This window comes from Pelodiscus sinensis, chromosome 18 (assembly GCF_052426305.1).
Source record: "Pelodiscus sinensis isolate ZL-2025 chromosome 18, ASM5242630v1, whole genome shotgun sequence".
NCBI lineage: Eukaryota > Metazoa > Chordata > Testudines > Trionychidae > Pelodiscus > Pelodiscus sinensis.
Genome location: NC_143069.1, coordinates 34,563,469 through 34,584,433, shown reverse-complemented (window position 1 = coordinate 34,584,433; position 20,965 = coordinate 34,563,469). Strand labels below are relative to the sequence as shown.

Sequence of the window (20,965 nt, the reverse complement as noted above, 5' to 3'; positions counted from 1 at the left end):
GGGCCTGGTGGTTAGAGCAGGGGGCCGGTCCCCTGGGGTCTCTCCTGGGCTCTGGGTGGGGAGTGGGGCCTGGTGGTTAGAGCAGGGGCCCGGTCCCCTGGGGTCTCTCCTGGGCTCTGGGTGGGGAGTGGTGCCTGGTGGTTAGAGCAGGGGGCCCAGTCCCCTGGGGTCTCTCCTGGGCTCTGGGTGGGGAGTGGTGCCTGGTGGTCAGAGCAGGGGGCCGGTCCCCTGGGGTCTCTCCTGGGCTCTGGGTGGGGAGTGGGGCCTGGTGGTTAGAGCAGGGGGCCGGTCCCCTGGGGTCTCTCCTGGGCTCTGGGCGGGGAGTGGTGCCTGGTGGTCAGAGCAGGGGGCCGGTCCCCTGGGGTCTCTCCTGGGCTCTGGGCGGGGAGTGGTGCCTGGTGGTCAGAGCAGGGGGCCGGTCCCCTGGGGTCTCTCCTGGGCTCTGGGTGGGGAGTGGGGCCTGGTGGTTAGAGCAGGGGGCCGGTCCCCTGGGGTCTCTCCTGGGCTCTGGGTGGGGAGTGGTGCCTGGTGGTTAGAGCAGGGGGCCGGTCCCCTGGGGTCTCTCCCGGGCTCTGGGTGGGGAGTGGGGCCTGGTGGTCAGAGCAGGGGGCCCGGTCCCCTGGGGTCTCTCCTGGGCTCTGGGCGGGGAGTGGTGCCTGGTGGTCAGAGCAGGGGCCCGGTCCCCTGGGGTCTCTCCTGGGCTCTGGGTGGGGAGTGGTGCCTGGTGGTTAGAGCAGGGGCCCGGTCCCCTGGGGTCTCTCCTGGGCTCTGGGTGGGGAGTGGGGCCTGGTGGTTAGAGCAGGGGCCCGGTCCCCTGGGGTCTCTCCCGGGCTCTGGGTGGGGAGTGGGGCCTGGTGGTTAGAGCAGGGGGCCCGGTCCCCTGGGGTCTCTCCTGGGCTCTGGGTGGGGAGTGGTGCCTGGTGGTTAGAGCAGGGGGCCCAGTCCCCTGGGGTCTCTCCTGGGCTCTGGGTGGGGAGTGGCGCCTGGTGGTTAGAGCAGGGGGCCCGGTCCCCTGGGGTCTCTCCCGGGCTCTGGGCGGGGAGTGGGGCCTGGTGGTTAGAGCAGGGGGCCCGGTCCCCTGGGGTCTCTCCTGGGCTCTGGGTGGGGAGTGGGGCCTGGTGGTCAGAGCAGGGGGCCGGTCCCCTGGGGTCTCTCCTGGGCTCTGGGTGGGGAGTGGGGCCTGGTGGTCAGAGCAGGGGGCCCGGTCCCCTGGGGTCTCTCCTGGGCTCTGGGTGGGGAGTGGGGCCTGGTGGTTAGAGCAGGGGGCCCGGTCCCCTGGGGTCTCTCCTGGGCTCTGGGCGGGGAGTGGTGCCTGGTGGTTAGAGCAGGGGGCCGGTCCCCTGGGGTCTCTCCCGGGCTCTGGGCGGGGAGTGGTGCCTGGTGGTTAGAGCAGGGGCCCGGTCCCCTGGGGTCTCTCCTGGGCTCTGGGTGGGGAGTGGTGCCTGGTGGTTAGAGCAGGGGGCCGGTCCCTTGGGGTCTCTCCTGGGCTCTGGGTGGGGAGTGGGGCCTGGTGGTTAGAGCAGGGGGCCCGGTCCCCTGGGGTCTCTCCCGGGCCCTGGGTGGGGAGTGGGGCCTGGTGGTTAGAGCAGGGGGCCCGATCCCCTGGGGTCTCTCCTGGGCTCTGGGTGGGGAGTGGGGCCTGGTGGTTAGAGCAGGGGGCCCGATCCCCTGGGGTCTCTCCCGGGCTCTGGGTGGGGAGTGGGGCCTGGTGGTCAGAGCAGGGGGCCCGGTCCCCTGGGGTCTCTCCTGGGCTCTGGGTGGGGAGTGGTGCCTGGTGGTTAGAGCAGGGGGCCCGGTCCCCTGGGGTCTCTCCCGGGCTCTGGGTGGGGAGTGGGGCCTGGTGGTCAGAGCAGGGGGCCGGTCCCCTGGGGTCTCTCCTGGGCTCTGGGTGGGGAGTGGGGCCTGGTGGTTAGAGCAGGGGGCCCGGTCCCCTGGGGTCTCTCCTGGGCTCTGGGTGGGGAGTGGTGCCTGGTGGTTAGAGCAGGGGCCCGGTCCCCTGGGGTCTCTCCTGGGCTCTGGGTGGGGAGTGGGGCCTGGTGGTTAGAGCAGGGGGCCCGGTCCCCTGGGGTCTCTCCTGGGCTCTGGGTGGGGAGTGGTGCCTGGTGGTTAGAGCAGGGGGCCCGGTCCCCTGGGGTCTCTCCTGGGCTCTGGGTGGGGAGTGGGGCCTGGTGGTTAGAGCAGGGGGCCCGGTCCCCTGGGGTCTCTCCCGGGCTCTGGGTGGGGAGTGGGGCCTGGTGGTTAGAGCAGGGGGCCCGGTCCCCTGGGGTCTCTCCTGGGCTCTGGGTGGGGAGTGGTGCCTGGTGGTCAGAGCAGGGGCCCGGTCCCCTGGGGTCTCTCCCGGGCTCTGGGCGGGGAGTGGTGCCTGGTGGTTAGAGCAGGGGCCCGGTCCCCTGGGGTCTCTCCTGGGCTCTGGGTGGGGAGTGGGGCCTGGTGGTTAGAGCAGGGGCCCGGTCCCCTGGGGTCTCTCCTGGGCTCTGGGTGGGGAGTGGGGCCTGGTGGTTAGAGCAGGGGGCCCGGTCCCCTGGGGTCTCTCCTGGGCTCTGGGTGGGGAGTGGTGCCTGGTGGTCAGAGCAGGGGCCCGGTCCCCTGGGGTCTCTCCCGGGCTCTGGGTGGGGAGTGGTGCCTGGTGGTTAGAGCAGGGGGCCCGGTCCCCTGGGGTCTCTCCCGGGCTCTGGGTGGGGAGTGGTGCCTGGTGGTTAGAGCAGGGGGCCCGGTCCCCTGGGGTCTCTCCTGGGCTCTGGGTGGGGAGTGGGGCCTGGTGGTTAGAGCAGGGGGCCCGGTCCCCTGGGGTCTCTCCCGGGCTCTGGGTGGGGAGTGGGGCCTGGTGGTCAGAGCAGGGGGCCCGGTCCCCTGGGGTCTCTCCCGGGCTCTGGGTGGGGAGTGGTGCCTGGTGGTTAGAGCAGGGGGCCCGGTCCCCTGGGGTCTCTCCCGGGCTCTGGGTGGGGAGTGGGGCCTGGTGGTTAGAGCAGGGGGCCCGGTCCCCTGGGGTCTCTCCTGGGCTCTGGGTGGGGAGTGGGGCCTGGTGGTTAGAGCAGGGGGCCCGGTCCCCTGGGGTCTCTCCTGGGCTCTGGGCGGGGAGTGGGGCCTGGTGGTTAGAGCAGGGGCCCGGTCCCCTGGGGTCTCTCCTGGGCTCTGGGCGGGGAGTGGGGCCTGGTGGTTAGAGCAGGGGCCCGGTCCCCTGGGGTCTCTCCTGGGCTCTGGGCGGGGAGTGGTGCCTGGTGGTCAGAGCAGGGGGCCCGGTCCCCTGGGGTCTCTCCTGGGCTCTGGGTGGGGAGTGGGGCCTGGTGGTCAGAGCAGGGGGCCCGGTCCCCTGGGGTCTCTCCTGGGCTCTGGGTGGGGAGTGGGGCCTGGTGGTTAGAGCAGGGGGCCCGGTCCCCTGGGGTCTCTCCTGGGCTCTGGGTGGGGAGTGGGGCCTGGTGGTTAGAGCAGGGGCCCGGTCCCCTGGGGTCTCTCCTGGGCTCTGGGTGGGGAGTGGTGCCTGGTGGTTAGAGCAGGGGGCCCAGTCCCCTGGGGTCTCTCCTGGGCTCTGGGTGGGGAGTGGGGCCTGGTGGTTAGAGCAGGGGGCCCAGTCCCCTGGGGTCTCTCCTGGGCTCTGGGTGGGGAGTGGTGCCTGGTGGTCAGAGCAGGGGGCCCGGTCCCCTGGGGTCTCTCCCGGGCTCTGGGTGGGGAGTGGTGCCTGGTGGTCAGAGCAGGGGGCCGGTCCCCTGGGGTCTCTCCTGGGCTCTGGGTGGGGAGTGGGGCCTGGTGGTCAGAGCAGGGGGCCGGTCCCCTGGGGTCTCTCCTGGGCTCTGGGTGGGGAGTGGTGCCTGGTGGTCAGAGCAGGGGCCCGGTCCCCTGGGGTCTCTCCTGGGCTCTGGGTGGGGAGTGGGGCCTGGTGGTCAGAGCAGGGGGCCCGGTCCCCTGGGGTCTCTCCTGGGCTCTGGGTGGGGAGTGGTGCCTGGTGGTTAGAGCAGGGGGCCCGGTCCCCTGGGGTCTCTCCTGGGCTCTGGGTGGGGAGTGGTGCCTGGTGGTCAGAGCAGGGGGCCGGTCCCCTGGGGTCTCTCCCGGGCTCTGGGTGGGGAGTGGGGCCTGGTGGTCAGAGCAGGGGGCCGGTCCCCTGGGGTCTCTCCTGGGCTCTGGGTGGGGAGTGGGGCCTGGTGGTTAGAGCAGGGGGCCCGATCCCCTGGGGTCTCTCCTGGGCTCTGGGTGGGGAGTGGGGCCTGGTGGTCAGAGCAGGGGGCCCGGTCCCCTGGGGTCTCTCCTGGGCTCTGGGTGGGGAGTGGGGCCTGGTGGTTAGAGCAGGGGGCCCGGTCCCCTGGGGTCTCTCCTGGGCTCTGGGTGGGGAGTGGGGCCTGGTGGTTAGAGCAGGGGGCCCGGTCCCCTGGGGTCTCTCCCGGGCTCTGGGTGGGGAGTGGGGCCTGGTGGTTAGAGCAGGGGGCCCGGTCCCCTGGGGTCTCTCCTGGGCTCTGGGCGGGGAGTGGGGCCTGGTGGTTAGAGCAGGGGGCCGGTCCCCTGGGGTCTCTCCCGGGCTCTGGGTGGGGAGTGGTGCCTGGTGGTTAGAGCAGGGGGCCGGTCCCCTGGGGTCTCTCCTGGGCTCTGGGTGGGGAGTGGTGCCTGGTGGTTAGAGCAGGGGGCCGGTCCCCTGGGGTCTCTCCTGGGCTCTGGGTGGGGAGTGGCGCCTGGTGGTCAGAGCAGGGGGCCGGTCCCCTGGGGTCTCTCCTGGGCTCTGGGTGGGGAGTGGTGCCTGGTGGTTAGAGCAGGGGGCCCGGTCCCCTGGGGTCTCTCCTGGGCTCTGGGTGGGGAGTGGCGCCTGGTGGTCAGAGCAGGGGGCCCGGTCCCCTGGGGTCTCTCCTGGGCTCTGGGTGGGGAGTGGGGCCTGGTGGTTAGAGCAGGGGGCCCGGTCCCCTGGGGTCTCTCCCGGGCTCTGGGTGGGGAGTGGTGCCTGGTGGTTAGAGCAGGGGGCCCGGTCCCCTGGGGTCTCTCCTGGGCTCTGGGTGGGGAGTGGGGCCTGGTGGTTAGAGCAGGGGGCCGGTCCCCTGGGGTCTCTCCTGGGCTCTGGGTGGGGAGTGGTGCCTGGTGGTTAGAGCAGGGGGCCCAGTCCCCTGGGGTCTCTCCTGGGCTCTGGGTGGGGAGTGGGGCCTGGTGGTTAGAGCAGGGGGCCGGTCCCCTGGGGTCTCTCCTGGGCTCTGGGTGGGGAGTGGTGCCTGGTGGTTAGAGCAGGGGGCCCGGTCCCCTGGGGTCTCTCCTGGGCTCTGGGTGGGGAGTGGGGCCTGGTGGTTAGAGCAGGGGGCCCGGTCCCCTGGGGTCTCTCCTGGGCTCTGGGCGGGGAGTGGTGCCTGGTGGTCAGAGCAGGGGGCCCGGTCCCCTGGGGTCTCTCCTGGGCTCTGGGTGGGGAGTGGGGCCTGGTGGTTAGAGCAGGGGGCCGGTCCCCTGGGGTCTCTCCTGGGCTCTGGGCGGGGAGTGGTGCCTGGTGGTCAGAGCAGGGGGCCCGGTCCCCTGGGGTCTCTCCTGGGCTCTGGGTGGGGAGTGGGGCCTGGTGGTTAGAGCAGGGGGCCCGGTCCCCTGGGGTCTCTCCCGGGCTCTGGGCGGGGAGTGGGGCCTGGTGGTTAGAGCAGGGGGCCGGTCCCCTGGGGTCTCTCCCGGGCTCTGGGTGGGGAGTGGTGCCTGGTGGTCAGAGCAGGGGGCCGGTCCCCTGGGGTCTCTCCCGGGCTCTGGGTGGGGAGTGGGGCCTGGTGGTTAGAGCAGGGGCCCGGTCCCCTGGGGTCTCTCCTGGGCTCTGGGTGGGGAGTGGTGCCTGGTGGTCAGAGCAGGGGGCCCGGTCCCCTGGGGTCTCTCCTGGGCTCTGGGTGGGGAGTGGGGCCTGGTGGTTAGAGCAGGGGGCCCGGTCCCCTGGGGTCTCTCCTGGGCTCTGGGCGGGGAGTGGTGCCTGGTGGTTAGAGCAGGGGGCCGGTCCCCTGGGGTCTCTCCTGGGCTCTGGGTGGGGAGTGGGGCCTGGTGGTCAGAGCAGGGGGCCCGGTCCCCTGGGGTCTCTCCTGGGCTCTGGGTGGGGAGTGGGGCCTGGTGGTTAGAGCAGGGGGCCCGGTCCCCTGGGGTCTCTCCTGGGCTCTGGGTGGGGAGTGGGGCCTGGTGGTCAGAGCAGGGGGCCCGGTCCCCTGGGGTCTCTCCTGGGCTCTGGGTGGGGAGTGGTGCCTGGTGGTTAGAGCAGGGGCCCGGTCCCCTGGGGTCTCTCCTGGGCTCTGGGTGGGGAGTGGTGCCTGGTGGTCAGAGCAGGGGGCCCGGTCCCCTGGGGTCTCTCCTGGGCTCTGGGTGGGGAGTGGGGCCTGGTGGTCAGAGCAGGGCCCGGTCCCCTGGGGTCTCTCCTGGGCTCTGGGAGGGGAGTGGTGCCTGGTGGTTAGAGCAGGGGCCCGGTCCCCTGGGGTCTCTCCTGGGCTCTGGGCGGGGAGTGGTGCCTGGTGGTCAGAGCAGGGGGCCCGGTCCCCTGGGGTCTCTCCTGGGCTCTGGGTGGGGAGTGGTGCCTGGTGGTTAGAGCAGGGGCCCGGTCCCCTGGGGTCTCTCCTGGGCTCTGGGTGGGGAGTGGGGCCTGGTGGTTAGAGCAGGGGGCCGGTCCCCTGGGGTCTCTCCTGGGCTCTGGGTGGGGAGTGGTGCCTGGTGGTTAGAGCAGGGGGCCCGGTCCCCTGGGGTCTCTCCTGGGCTCTGGGCGGGGAGTGGTGCCTGGTGGTTAGAGCAGGGGGCCCGGTCCCCTGGGGTCTCTCCTGGGCTCTGGGTGGGGAGTGGTGCCTGGTGGTTAGAGCAGGGGGCCGGTCCCCTGGGGTCTCTCCCGGGCTCTGGGCGGGGAGTGGGGCCTGGTGGTTAGAGCAGGGGCCGGTCCCCTGGGGTCTCTCCTGGGCTCTGGGCGGGGAGTGGTGCCTGGTGGTCAGAGCAGGGGGCCGGTCCCCTGGGGTCTCTCCTGGGCTCTGGGCGGGGAGTGGGGCCTGGTGGTTAGAGCAGGGGGCCCGGTCCCCTGGGGTCTCTCCTGGGCTCTGGGTGGGGAGTGGGGCCTGGTGGTCAGAGCAGGGGGCCGGTCCCCTGGGGTCTCTCCTGGGCTCTGGGTGGGGAGTGGGGCCTGGTGGTCAGAGCAGGGGGCCGGTCCCCTGGGGTCTCTCCTGGGCTCTGGGTGGGGAGTGGGGCCTGGTGGTTAGAGCAGGGGGCCCGGTCCCCTGGGGTCTCTCCTGGGCTCTGGGCGGGGAGTGGGGCCTGGTGGTTAGAGCAGGGGGCCCGGTCCCCTGGGGTCTCTCCTGGGCTCTGGGTGGGGAGTGGGGCCTGGTGGTTAGAGCAGGGGCCCGGTCCCCTGGGGTCTCTCCCGGGCTCTGGGCGGGGAGTGGGGCCTGGTGGTCAGAGCAGGGGGCCGGTCCCCTGGGGTCTCTCCTGGGCTCTGGGCGGGGAGTGGGGCCTGGTGGTTAGAGCAGGGGGCCCGGTCCCCTGGGGTCTCTCCCGGGCTCTGGGTGGGGAGTGGTGCCTGGTGGTTAGAGCAGGGGGCCCGGTCCCCTGGGGTCTCTCCTGGGCTCTGGGTGGGGAGTGGGGCCTGGTGGTTAGAGCAGGGGGCCCGGTCCCCTGGGGTCTCTCCTGGGCTCTGGGTGGGGAGTGGGGCCTGGTGGTTAGAGCAGGGGGCCGGTCCCCTGGGGTCTCTCCTGGGCTCTGGGCGGGGAGTGGGGCCTGGTGGTTAGAGCAGGGGGCCCGGTCCCCTGGGGTCTCTCCTGGGCTCTGGGTGGGGAGTGGGGCCTGGTGGTTAGAGCAGGGGGCCCGGTCCCCTGGGGTCTCTCCTGGGCTCTGGGTGGGGAGTGGGGCCTGGTGGTTAGAGCAGGGGGCCGGTCCCCTGGGGTCTCTCCCGGGCTCTGGGTGGGGAGTGGTGCCTGGTGGTTAGAGCAGGGGGCCCGGTCCCCTGGGGTCTCTCCTGGGCTCTGGGCGGGGAGTGGGGCCTGGTGGTCAGAGCAGGGGCCCGGTCCCCTGGGGTCTCTCCCGGGCCCTGGGTGGGGAGTGGCGCCTGGTGGTCAGAGCAGGGGCCCGGTCCCCTGGGGTCTCTCCTGGGCTCTGGGTGGGGAGTGGGGCCTGGTGGTCAGAGCAGGGGGCCGGTCCCCTGGGGTCTCTCCTGGGCTCTGGGTGGGGAGTGGTGCCTGGTGGTTAGAGCAGGGGGCCGGTCCCCTGGGGTCTCTCCTGGGCTCTGGGCGGGGAGTGGTGCCTGGTGGTTAGAGCAGGGGGCCGGTCCCCTGGGGTCTCTCCTGGGCTCTGGGTGGGGAGTGGTGCCTGGTGGTTAGAGCAGGGGCCCGGTCCCCTGGGGTCTCTCCTGGGCTCTGGGTGGGGAGTGGTGCCTGGTGGTCAGAGCAGGGGGCCCGGTCCCCTGGGGTCTCTCCTGGGCTCTGGGCGGGGAGTGGGGCCTGGTGGTCAGAGCAGGGGGCCCGGTCCCCTGGGGTCTCTCCTGGGCTCTGGGTGGGGAGTGGGGCCTGGTGGTTAGAGCAGGGGCCCGGTCCCCTGGGGTCTCTCCTGGGCTCTGGGTGGGGAGTGGGGCCTGGTGGTTAGAGCAGGGGCCCGGTCCCCTGGGGTCTCTCCTGGGCTCTGGGTGGGGAGTGGGGCCTGGTGGTTAGAGCAGGGGCCCGGTCCCCTGGGGTCTCTCCTGGGCTCTGGGCGGGGAGTGGGGCCTGGTGGTTAGAGCAGGGGCCCGGTCCCCTGGGGTCTCTCCTGGGCTCTGGGTGGGGAGTGGGGCCTGGTGGTTAGAGCAGGGGCCCGGTCCCCTGGGGTCTCTCCTGGGCTCTGGGCGGGGAGTGGGGCCTGGTGGTCAGAGCAGGGGGCCCGGTCCCCTGGGGTCTCTCCTGGGCTCTGGGTGGGGAGTGGTGCCTGGTGGTTAGAGCAGGGGCCCGGTCCCCTGGGGTCTCTCCTGGGCTCTGGGTGGGGAGTGGGGCCTGGTGGTTAGAGCAGGGGGCCCGGTCCCCTGGGGTCTCTCCTGGGCTCTGGGTGGGGAGTGGTGCCTGGTGGTTAGAGCAGGGGGCCCGGTCCCCTGGGGTCTCTCCTGGGCTCTGGGTGGGGAGTGGGGCCTGGTGGTCAGAGCAGGGGGCCGGTCCCCTGGGGTCTCTCCTGGGCTCTGGGTGGGGAGTGGGGCCTGGTGGTCAGAGCAGGGGGCCGGTCCCCTGGGGTCTCTCCTGGGCTCTGGGTGGGGAGTGGTGCCTGGTGGTCAGAGCAGGGGCCCGGTCCCCTGGGGTCTCTCCTGGGCTCTGGGTGGGGAGTGGGGCCTGGTGGTTAGAGCAGGGGGCCCGGTCCCCTGGGGTCTCTCCTGGGCTCTGGGTGGGGAGTGGGGCCTGGTGGTTAGAGCAGGGGGCCGGTCCCCTGGGGTCTCTCCCGGGCTCTGGGTGGGGAGTGGTGCCTGGTGGTTAGAGCAGGGGGCCCGGTCCCCTGGGGTCTCTCCTGGGCTCTGGGCGGGGAGTGGGGCCTGGTGGTCAGAGCAGGGGCCCGGTCCCCTGGGGTCTCTCCCGGGCCCTGGGTGGGGAGTGGCGCCTGGTGGTCAGAGCAGGGGCCCGGTCCCCTGGGGTCTCTCCTGGGCTCTGGGTGGGGAGTGGGGCCTGGTGGTCAGAGCAGGGGGCCGGTCCCCTGGGGTCTCTCCTGGGCTCTGGGTGGGGAGTGGTGCCTGGTGGTTAGAGCAGGGGGCCCGGTCCCCTGGGGTCTCTCCTGGGCTCTGGGTGGGGAGTGGTGCCTGGTGGTTAGAGCAGGGGGCCGGTCCCCTGGGGTCTCTCCTGGGCTCTGGGTGGGGAGTGGGGCCTGGTGGTTAGAGCAGGGGCCCGGTCCCCTGGGGTCTCTCCCGGGCTCTGGGTGGGGAGTGGTGCCTGGTGGTTAGAGCAGGGGCCCGGTCCCCTGGGGTCTCTCCTGGGCTCTGGGCGGGGAGTGGTGCCTGGTGGTTAGAGCAGGGGGCCGGTCCCCTGGGGTCTCTCCTGGGCTCTGGGCGGGGAGTGGTGCCTGGTGGTTAGAGCAGGGGGCCGGTCCCCTGGGGTCTCTCCTGGGCTCTGGGTGGGGAGTGGTGCCTGGTGGTTAGAGCAGGGGCCCGGTCCCCTGGGGTCTCTCCTGGGCTCTGGGTGGGGAGTGGTGCCTGGTGGTCAGAGCAGGGGGCCCGGTCCCCTGGGGTCTCTCCTGGGCTCTGGGCGGGGAGTGGGGCCTGGTGGTCAGAGCAGGGGGCCCGGTCCCCTGGGGTCTCTCCTGGGCTCTGGGTGGGGAGTGGGGCCTGGTGGTCAGAGCAGGGGCCCGGTCCCCTGGGGTCTCTCCTGGGCTCTGGGTGGGGAGTGGGGCCTGGTGGTTAGAGCAGGGGGCCCGGTCCCCTGGGGTCTCTCCTGGGCTCTGGGTGGGGAGTGGGGCCTGGTGGTTAGAGCAGGGGGCCCGGTCCCCTGGGGTCTCTCCCGGGCTCTGGGTGGGGAGTGGGGCCTGGTGGTTAGAGCAGGGGGCCCGGTCCCCTGGGGTCTCTCCTGGGCTCTGGGTGGGGAGTGGTGCCTGGTGGTTAGAGCAGGGGCCCCGGTCCCCTGGGGTCTCTCCTGGGCTCTGGGTGGGGAGTGGGGCCTGGTGGTTAGAGCAGGGGGCCGGTCCCCTGGGGTCTCTCCTGGGCTCTGGGTGGGGAGTGGGGCCTGGTGGTTAGAGCAGGGGGCCCGGTCCCCTGGGGTCTCTCCTGGGCTCTGGGCGGGGAGTGGGGCCTGGTGGTTAGAGCAGGGGGCCCGGTCCCCTGGGGTCTCTCCTGGGCTCTGGGCGGGGAGTGGGGCCTGGTGGTCAGAGCAGGGGGCCCGGTCCCCTGGGGTCTCTCCTGGGCTCTGGGCGGGGAGTGGTGCCTGGTGGTCAGAGCAGGGGGCCCGGTCCCCTGGGGTCTCTCCTGGGCTCTGGGTGGGGAGTGGGGCCTGGTGGTTAGAGCAGGGGGCCGGTCCCCTGGGGTCTCTCCTGGGCTCTGGGTGGGGAGTGGGGCCTGGTGGTTAGAGCAGGGGGCCGGTCCCCTGGGGTCTCTCCTGGGCTCTGGGTGGGGAGTGGTGCCTGGTGGTTAGAGCAGGGGGCCGGTCCCCTGGGGTCTCTCCTGGGCTCTGGGTGGGGAGTGGGGCCTGGTGGTCAGAGCAGGGGGCCGGTCCCCTGGGGTCTCTCCTGGGCTCTGGGTGGGGAGTGGTGCCTGGTGGTTAGAGCAGGGGCCCGGTCCCCTGGGGTCTCTCCTGGGCTCTGGGTGGGGAGTGGGGCCTGGTGGTCAGAGCAGGGGGCCGGTCCCCTGGGGTCTCTCCTGGGCTCTGGGTGGGGAGTGGTGCCTGGTGGTTAGAGCAGGGGGCCGGTCCCCTGGGGTCTCTCCTGGGCTCTGGGTGGGGAGTGGTGCCTGGTGGTTAGAGCAGGGGCCCGGTCCCCTGGGGTCTCTCCTGGGCTCTGGGTGGGGAGTGGGGCCTGGTGGTCAGAGCAGGGGGCCCGGTCCCCTGGGGTCTCTCCCGGGCTCTGGGTGGGGAGTGGGGCCTGGTGGTTAGAGCAGGGGCCCGGTCCCCTGGGGTCTCTCCTGGGCTCTGGGTGGGGAGTGGGGCCTGGTGGTCAGAGCAGGGGGCCCGGTCCCCTGGGGTCTCTCCCGGGCTCTGGGTGGGGAGTGGGGCCTGGTGGTTAGAGCAGGGGCCCGGTCCCCTGGGGTCTCTCCTGGGCTCTGGGTGGGGAGTGGTGCCTGGTGGTCAGAGCAGGGGGCCCGGTCCCCTGGGGTCTCTCCTGGGCTCTGGGCGGGGAGTGGGGCCTGGTGGTTAGAGCAGGGGGCCGGTCCCCTGGGGTCTCTCCCGGGCTCTGGGTGGGGAGTGGTGCCTGGTGGTTAGAGCAGGGGGCCCGGTCCCCTGGGGTCTCTCCTGGGCTCTGGGTGGGGAGTGGGGCCTGGTGGTTAGAGCAGGGGGCCGGTCCCCTGGGGTCTCTCCTGGGCTCTGGGTGGGGAGTGGGGCCTGGTGGTTAGAGCAGGGGGCCGGTCCCCTGGGGTCTCTCCTGGGCTCTGGGCGGGGAGTGGGGCCTGGTGGTCAGAGCAGGGGCCCGATCCCCTGGGGTCTCTCCCGGGCCCTGGGTGGGGAGTGGGGCCTGGTGGTTAGAGCAGGGGGCCCGGTCCCCTGGGGTCTCTCCTGGGCTCTGGGTGGGGAGTGGGGCCTGGTGGTTAGAGCAGGGGGCCCGGTCCCCTGGGGTCTCTCCTGGGCTCTGGGTGGGGAGTGGTGCCTGGTGGTCAGAGCAGGGGCCCGGTCCCTTGGGGTCTCTCCTGGGCTCTGGGTGGGGAGTGGGGCCTGGTGGTTAGAGCAGGGGGCCCGGTCCCCTGGGGTCTCTCCTGGGCTCTGGGTGGGGAGTGGGGCCTGGTGGTTAGAGCAGGGGGCCCGGTCCCCTGGGGTCTCTCCTGGGCTCTGGGCGGGGAGTGGTGCCTGGTGGTTAGAGCAGGGGGCCCGGTCCCCTGGGGTCTCTCCTGGGCTCTGGGCGGGGAGTGGGGCCTGGTGGTCAGAGCAGGGGGCCCGGTCCCCTGGGGTCTCTCCCGGGCTCTGGGCGGGGAGTGGTGCCTGGTGGTCAGAGCAGGGGGCCCGGTCCCCTGGGGTCTCTCCTGGGCTCTGGGTGGGGAGTGGTGCCTGGTGGTCAGAGCAGGGGGCCCGGTCCCCTGGGGTCTCTCCTGGGCTCTGGGTGGGGAGTGGTGCCTGGTGGTTAGAGCAGGGGGCCCGGTCCCCTGGGGTCTCTCCCGCGCTCTGGGTGGGGAGTGGTGCCTGGTGGTCAGAGCAGGGGGCCCAGTCCCCTGGGGTCTCTCCCGGGCTCTGGGTGGGGAGTGGGGCCTGGTGGTTAGAGCAGGGGGCCCGGTCCCCTGGGGTCTCTCCCGGGCTCTGGGCGGGGAGTGGTGCCTGGTGGTTAGAGCAGGGGGCCCGGTCCCCTGGGGTCTCTCCTGGGCTCTGGGTGGGGAGTGGTGCCTGGTGGTTAGAGCAGGGGGCCCGGTCCCCTGGGGTCTCTCCCGGGCTCTGGGCGGGGAGTGGTGCCTGGTGGTTAGAGCAGGGGCCCGGTCCCCTGGGGTCTCTCCCGGGCTCTGGGTGGGGAGTGGGGCCTGGTGGTTAGAGCAGGGGGCCCGGTCCCCTGGGGTCTCTCCCGGGCTCTGGGTGGGGAGTGGGGCCTGGTGGTTAGAGCAGGGGCCCGGTCCCCTGGGGTCTCTCCTGGGCTCTGGGCGGGGAGTGGTGCCTGGTGGTTAGAGCAGGGGGCCCGGTCCCCTGGGGTCTCTCCCGGGCTCTGGGTGGGGAGTGGGGCCTGGTGGTTAGAGCAGGGGCCCGGTCCCCTGGGGTCTCTCCTGGGCTCTGGGTGGGGAGTGGTGCCTGGTGGTCAGAGCAGGGGGCCCGGTCCCCTGGGGTCTCTCCTGGGCTCTGGGTGGGGAGTGGTGCCTGGTGGTTAGAGCAGGGGGCCCGGTCCCCTGGGGTCTCTCCTGGGCTCTGGGCGGGGAGTGGTGCCTGGTGGTTAGAGCAGGGGGCCGGTCCCCTGGGGTCTCTCCTGGGCTCTGGGCGGGGAGTGGTGCCTGGTGGTTAGAGCAGGGGGCCGGTCCCCTGGGGTCTCTCCCGGGCTCTGGGCGGGGAGTGGGGCCTGGTGGTTAGAGCAGGGGGCCGGTCCCCTGGGGTCTCTCCTGGGCTCTGGGCGGGGAGTGGTGCCTGGTGGTTAGAGCAGGGGGCCGGTCCCCTGGGGTCTCTCCCGGGCTCTGGGCGGGGAGTGGGGCCTGGTGGTTAGAGCAGGGGGCCCGGTCCCCTGGGGTCTCTCCCGGGCTCTGGGCGGGGAGTGGGGCCTGGTGGTCAGAGCAGGGGGCCCGGTCCCCTGGGGTCTCTCCCGGGCTCTGGGTGGGGAGTGGTGCCTGGTGGTTAGAGCAGGGGGCCGGTCCCCTGGGGTCTCTCCTGGGCTCTGGGTGGGGAGTGGTGCCTGGTGGTCAGAGCAGGGGGCCCGGTCCCCTGGGGTCTCTCCTGGGCTCTGGGCGGGGAGTGGGGCCTGGTGGTTAGAGCAGGGGGCCCGGTCCCCTGGGGTCTCTCCCGGGCTCTGGGTGGGGAGTGGGGCCTGGTGGTTAGAGCAGGGGGCCGGTCCCCTGGGGTCTCTCCTGGGCTCTGGGTGGGGAGTGGTGCCTGGTGGTCAGAGCAGGGGGCCCAGTCCCCTGGGGTCTCTCCCGGGCTCTGGGTGGGGAGTGGTGCCTGGTGGTTAGAGCAGGGGGCCCAGTCCCCTGGGGTCTCTCCTGGGCTCTGGGTGGGGAGTGGGGCCTGGTGGTCAGAGCAGGGGGCCGGTCCCCTGGGGTCTCTCCTGGGCTCTGGGCGGGGAGTGGGGCCTGGTGGTTAGAGCAGGGGGCCCGGTCCCCTGGGGTCTCTCCCGGGCTCTGGGTGGGGAGTGGTGCCTGGTGGTTAGAGCAGGGGGCCGGTCCCCTGGGGTCTCTCCTGGGCTCTGGGCGGGGAGTGGTGCCTGGTGGTTAGAGCAGGGGGCCGGTCCCCTGGGGTCTCTCCTGGGCTCTGGGCGGGGAGTGGGGCCTGGTGGTTAGAGCAGGGGGCCCGGTCCCCTGGGGTCTCTCCCGGGCTCTGGGTGGGGAGTGGTGCCTGGTGGTTAGAGCAGGGGGCCGGTCCCCTGGGGTCTCTCCTGGGCTCTGGGTGGGGAGTGGGGCCTGGTGGTTAGAGCAGGGGGCCGGTCCCCTGGGGTCTCTCCTGGGCTCTGGGCGGGGAGTGGGGCCTGGTGGTTAGAGCAGGGGGCCGGTCCCCTGGGGTCTCTCCTGGGCTCTGGGCGGGGAGTGGTGCCTGGTGGTTAGAGCAGGGGGCCGGTCCCCTGGGGTCTCTCCTGGGCTCTGGGTGGGGAGTGGTGCCTGGTGGTTAGAGCAGGGGGCCGGTCCCCTGGGGTCTCTCCTGGGCTCTGGGCGGGGAGTGGGGCCTGGTGGTTAGAGCAGGGGGCCGGTCCCCTGGGGTCTCTCCCGGGCTCTGGGTGGGGAGTGGGGCCTGGTGGTTAGAGCAGGGGGCCCGGTCCCCTGGGGTCTCTCCTGAGCTCTGGGCGGGGAGTGGTGCCTGGTGGTTAGAGCAGGGGGCCGGTCCCCTGGGGTCTCTCCTGGGCTCTGGGCGGGGAGTGGTGCCTGGTGGTCAGAGCAGGGGGCCCGGTCCCCTGGGGTCTCTCCTGGGCTCTGGGCGGGGAGTGGTGCCTGGTGGTTAGAGCAGGGGCCCGGTCCCCTGGGGTCTCTCCTGGGCTCTGGGCGGGGAGTGGTGCCTGGTGGTTAGAGCAGGGGGCCCAGTCCCCTGGGGTCTCTCCTGGGCTCTGGGTGGGGAGTGGGGCCTGGTGGTCAGAGGAGGGGGCCCAGTCCCCTGGGGTCTCTCCTGGGCTCTGGGTGGGGAGTGGTGCCTGGTGGTTAGAGCAGGGGGCCGGTCCCCTGGGGTCTCTCCCGGGCTCTGGGTGGGGAGTGGGGCCTGGTGGTCAGAGCAGGGGGCCCAGTCCCCTGGGGTCTCTCCTGGGCTCTGGGTGGGGAGTGGTGCCTGGTGGTTAGAGCAGGGGGCCGGTCCCCTGGGGTCTCTCCCGGGCTCTGGGTGGGGAGTGGGGCCTGGTGGTTAGAGCAGGGGCCCGGTCCCCTGGGGTCTCTCCTGGGCTCTGGGTGGGGAGTGGGGCCTGGTGGTTAGAGCAGGGGGCCCGGTCCCCTGGGGTCTCTCCTGGGCTCTGGGTGGGGAGTGGTGCCTGGTGGTTAGAGCAGGGGCCCGGTCCCCTGGGGTCTCTCCTGGGCTCTGGGCGGGGAGTGGGGCCTGGTGGTTAGAGCAGGGGCCCGGTCCCCTGGGGTCTCTCCTGGGCTCTGGGCGGGGAGTGGGGCCTGGTGGTTAGAGCAGGGGCCCGGTCCCCTGGGGTCTCTCCCGGGCTCTGGGTGGGGAGTGGGGCCTGGTGGTTAGAGCAGGGGCCCGGTCCCCTGGGGTCTCTCCTGGGCTCTGGGCGGGGAGTGGGGCCTGGTGGTTAGAGCAGGGGGCCCGGTCCCCTGGGGTCTCTCCTGGGCTCTGGGTGGGGAGTGGGGCCTGGTGGTCAGAGCAGGGGGCCGGTCCCCTGGGGTCTCTCCCGGGCTCTGGGCGGGGAGTGGGGCCTGGTGGTTAGAGCAGGGGGCCCGGTCCCCTGGGGTCTCTCCCGGGCTCTGGGCGGGGAGTGGGGCCTGGTGGTTAGAGCAGGGGGCCCGGTCCCCTGGGGTCTCTCCCGGGCTCTGGGTGGGGAGTGGGGCCTGGTGGTTAGAGCAGGGGGCCCGGTCCCCTGGGGTCTCTCCTGGGCTCTGGGTGGGGAGTGGCGCCTGGTGGTTAGAGCAGGGGCCCGGTCCCCTGGGGTCTCTCCTGGGCTCTGGGTGGGGAGTGGTGCCTGGTGGTTAGAGCAGGGGGCCCGGTCCCCTGGGGTCTCTCCCGGGCTCTGGGTGGGGAGTGGGGCCTGGTGGTTAGAGCAGGGGCCCGGTCCCCTGGGGTCTCTCCTGGGCTCTGGGTGGGGAGTGGTGCCTGGTGGTTAGAGCAGGGGCCCGGTCCCCTGGGGTCTCTCCTGGGCTCTGGGCGGGGAGTGGTGCCTGGTGGTTAGAGCAGGGGCCCGGTCCCCTGGGGTCTCTCCCGGGCCCTGGGTGGGGAGTGGGGCCTGGTGGTTAGAGCAGGGGGCCCGGTCCCCTGGGGTCTGTCCTGGGCTCTGGGTGGGGAGTGGTGCCTGGTGGTTAGAGCAGGGGGCCGGTCCCCTGGGGTCTCTCCTGGGCCCTGGGTGGGGAGTGGTGCCTGGTGGTTAGAGCAGGGGGCCGGTCCCCTGGGGTCTCTCCTGGGCCCTGGGTGGGGAGTGGCGCCTGGTGGTTAGAGCAGGGGGCCGGTCCCCTGGGGTCTCTCCTGGGCCCTGGGTGGGGAGTGGCGCCTGGTGGTTAGAGCAGGGGCCCGGTCCCCTGGGGTCTCTCCTGGGCTCTGGGTGGGGAGTGGGGCCTGGTGGTTAGAGCAGGGGCCCGGTCCCCTGGGGTCTCTCCTGGGCTCTGGGTGGGGAGTGGGGCCTGGTGGTTAGAGCAGGGGGCCCGGTCCCCTGGGGTCTCTCCTGGGCTCTGGGCGGGGAGTGGGGCCTGGTGGTCAGAGCAGGGGGCCCGATCCCCTGGGGTCTCTCCTGGGCTCTGGGCGGGGAGTGGGGCCTGGTGGTCAGAGCAGGGGGCCCGATCCCCTGGGGTCTCTCCTGGGCTCTGGGTGGGGAGTGGGGCCTGGTGGTTAGAGCAGGGGGCCGGTCCCCTGGGGTCTCTCCTGGGCTCTGGGTGGGGAGTGGTGCCTGGTGGTCAGAGCAGGGGGCCGGTCCCCTGGGGTCTCTCCTGGGCTCTGGGCGGGGAGTGGGGCCTGGTGGTTAGAGCAGGGGCCCGGTCCCCTGGGGTCTCTCCTGGGCTCTGGGCGGGGAGTGGGGCCTGGTGGTTAGAGCAGGGGGCCGGTCCCCTGGGGTCTCTCCTGGGCTCTGGGTGGGGAGTGGGGCCTGGTGGTCAGAGCAGGGGGCCCGGTCCCCTGGGGTCTCTCCTGGGCTCTGGGCGGGGAGTGGGGCCTGGTGGTTAGAGCAGGGGCCGGTCCCCTGGGGTCTCTCCTGGGCTCTGGGTGGGGAGTGGGGCCTGGTGGTCAGAGCAGGGGGCCCGGTCCCCTGGGGTCTCTCCCGGGCTCTGGGTGGGGAGTGGCGCCTGGTGGTCAGAGCAGGGGCCCGGTCCCCTGGGGTCTCTCCCGGGCTCTGGGTGGGGAGTGGGGCCTGGTGGTTAGAGCAGGGGGCCGGTCCCCTGGGGTCTCTCCCGGGCTCTGGGTGGGGAGTGGTGCCTGGTGGTTAGAGCAGGGGGCCGGTCCCCTGGGGTCTCTCCTGGGCTCTGGGTGGGGAGTGGGGCCTGGTGGTTAGAGCAGGGGGCCGGTCCCCTGGGGTCTCTCCCGGGCTCTGGGTGGGGAGTGGTGCCTGGTGGTTAGAGCAGGGGGCCCGGTCCCCTGGGGTCTCTCCTGGGCTCTGGGTGGGGAGTGGGGCCTGGTGGTTAGAGCAGGGGGCCCGGTCCCCTGGGGTCTCTCCTGGGCTCTGGGTGGGGAGTGGTGCCTGGTGGTTAGAGCAGGGGGCCGGTCCCCTGGGGTCTCTCCTGGGCTCTGGGTGGGGAGTGGGGCCTGGTGGTCAGAGCAGGGGGCCCGGTCCCCTGGGGTCTCTCCTGGGCTCTGGGTGGGGAGTGGTGCCTGGTGGTTAGAGCAGGGGGCCGGTCCCCTGGGGTCTCTCCTGGGCTCTGGGCGGGGAGTGGCGCCTGGTGGTCAGAGCAGGGGGCCCAGTCCCCTGGGGTCTCTCCTGGGCTCTGGGGTCCGGGGGGAGGTCCAGGTGGGGGTGCACCATGGGGAAAAGAGGGGGTCCCTTGGGGTCTGTCTACACTACACTAGTTCGAACTAGGCTGGTAATGTAGGCAACCGGAGTTGCAAATGAAGCCCGGGATTTGAATTTCCCGGGCTTCATTTGCATATAGCCGGGCGCCGCCATTTTGAAATGTCCGCTAGTTCGGACTCCGTGCCCGCCCCTTGCTCCTGGTTCGAACTAGGGCGGTAGTGTAGACATACCCTGACAGCGCAGTGGACGCAGCGTGACCTGTGCTCTCTCCCCCAGGCCTGGCTGTCCACGGACACCTCGTTGGCGCCCCCCCCCGGCCGGGCTCGGAGGGCCGGCCCCGCACCTACCTGGACGCCATCACGGTGCTGACGGGGGCCCCCCGGCTGCGCTACGCCATCAACGTGACACTGCAGGGCATGGCCCTGCGGGGAGAGGGGGCCCTGGATCTGCCCTTCGGCCGCCCGGCCTGGACCAGCCGCCCGGGGCTGGGCGTGCGGGTGGGGCCGGGCGCCAGCGTGACCCTGCGGCTGGGCGCCGGGCTGGAGTTCGTGGTCCAGCGCCATCGGTACAGCCACCCCAGCACCCTGCAGAGAGACCACCTGGGCTTCTACGTGCTGGACGGCCGCGGGCTCTCGGCCCAGGCCCATGGGCTGCTGGGTAAGGGCATCGGGGCCCCCTCCCCTCCCCCGCTGCCCTCTGGAGGGGGGTTCCCGCCAGTCACCCCTGCCCCCTCTCGCCCCTGCAGGTCAGTTCCAGGCCGCTGACATCCAGCTGTGGCCGGGCAGCGGGGAGCAGCCCCCGCGGCTGCAGAGAGGGGGCGCCGTGGTGCCGGCCCTGCGGGTGACCAGGCTGCTGAAGGACTCGCCCCTGCCGGCCCACCAGGGCCCCTGCTGGCTGGTGAAGGGCGCCGCCCTGGAGGCCCTGCTGGGCGGGGCCTATGGCGCGTTTGTGGTCCCCAGCCCGCCAGAGATGTGAGGCCGGAGGGCGTGGCCCAGCCACTGGGCTGGGTGGGGCTCCTGTAGCCCGCCCCTGAGACTGGCCCCCCCATTCCCGCAGTGGGGCAGCCCACATCCCCCTCCCCATTCACGGATTCCAGGTGCAATGGCCCTCAGAGCCTGGATTTAAGGTGGAATCGTTCCTCTCCCCCTTCCAATCATGGATTTAAGGTGGAACGCTCCCTTTCCCCAGGGATCATGGATTTAAAGCAGAATCCTCCCTCCCCAGGGTCCCTCACAGACCAGATTTCAAGTGGAATTCTTCCTTCCCAGCAGGGACCCTGAATTAGGCGGACTCGCTTTCCCCTGGCCACACAAGTTCTGAATCAAGGTAGACCCCCCCCCCCATGAGCAGATGCAGAATCCTCGAATGGTAGCACACTAGAACCGGGAGGAACCACGAGAGGCATCGTGGCCGGCCCACCCCTGCCCTCACTTCTAGACCAGGGCTACTCAGCTTTGGAAGCCCCGGGGGCCACAGTGATGCTCACAGCACACGCCGAGGCCCGCAACTCATGCAAATCTATATGCAAATAGCGTCTTTCACACTGACAGGCGTGAATGCCAAGGTGCAGGCCAGACGACAACTGGCAGAACATTGAAGTCAGTTCTGCAGATATTAATACAACGCAACATTGACCCGATTTCCACCTGCCCCGTAGGACAGCACTTGACAATGCCGGAGCAATGACAGTCCAGGAATGGACCTTCTAAAACGCCTCTCAACAGAAGGCCATTACAGGGACCACTTTTTTGTTTTGGCTCCCACCGGGGGGCCACATCTGGCCCACGGGCCGTGTGTTGATTAGCCCTGGTCTAGCCCGTCCCTGGCAGGGGTCTGTTTGACCCGCTCTTCAATATCTCCAGGGACGGAGATTCCACAACCCCCCCAGGCAACTTATCCCAGTGTGTCACCACCCAGTGGCCAGGACGTGTTTCCTAAGGTCCAACCTAAACCTCCCTTGCTGCAGTTTAAGCCCCTTGCTTCTTGGCCTGTGCTCAGAGGTCAAGGGGAACAATTTTTCTCCCTCCTCCTTGTAACACCCTTTTAGATACCTGAAAACCGCCCCCCCCACACCTCCCCCAAGTCCTCTCCCCTCCAAACCACAGGTCCTTAATTTAAGTGGGATTTCCTTTCCAAGTGCAATTTGGCGATTTGGTGGAATGGATACGGGTTATTGATTTAAGGTGGATTTTTCTCCGTGTGCTTGTGTGTGAATCATTTGTTCAGCAAGGATTCGCCCCCCCCCCGCAGGAAACTTACCCTGGCCCCTTCAGGGGGTAGCTGAGTTAGTGCTACCTGACCACTTGCCAGCTCTACCTGCAGTTATAGGAGAACCTTGGATTTCAGGTGGATCCCATCCCCCGGCAGGCAGCACACTGATTTGAGATGGGATCCCGTAGGTAAGGTGACACCGTCCAAAGGGGGAGCTCATACGCAGCTGGGGGTATGTCCCCAGAGGGCAGGCGCAGCTGGCCAGCCTGCACTTTGGGGTGGAGGCCCCAGGAAGGCTAGAAGACAGATTCAATGAAGCTAGAAGGTCCAGGTGAGAGCAAAGAAATGGCTCCCAGCCTCCCTGCTCTAACCACTAGACTGTCCTCCCAGAGCAACAGTGGCCCCAGCATGCAGCTGGCTCATGTAGACTCTTTGCCATCCCCAGCCAGGCTGCTGCACGCAGGCGAGGCTGGAT

The 20,965-nt window shown here is 71.5% G+C and overlaps 1 protein-coding gene across 1 annotated transcript in view; it reads left to right on the top strand.

Moving 5' to 3' along the window:
- ITIH6 (inter-alpha-trypsin inhibitor heavy chain family member 6) overlaps positions 1-20,469 on the top strand; it is a 50,958-nt gene extending 30,489 nt beyond the window's left edge. Inside the window, exons 13-14 of the mRNA XM_075918466.2 lie at positions 18,556-18,936; positions 19,025-20,469. Coding sequence (XP_075774581.2) covers positions 18,556-18,936; positions 19,025-19,254 — 611 coding nt within the window. The 3' untranslated portion in view covers positions 19,255-20,469. The remainder of the gene's footprint in view (positions 1-18,555; positions 18,937-19,024) is intronic.
- The last annotated feature ends 496 nt before the right edge of the window (positions 20,470-20,965 follow it).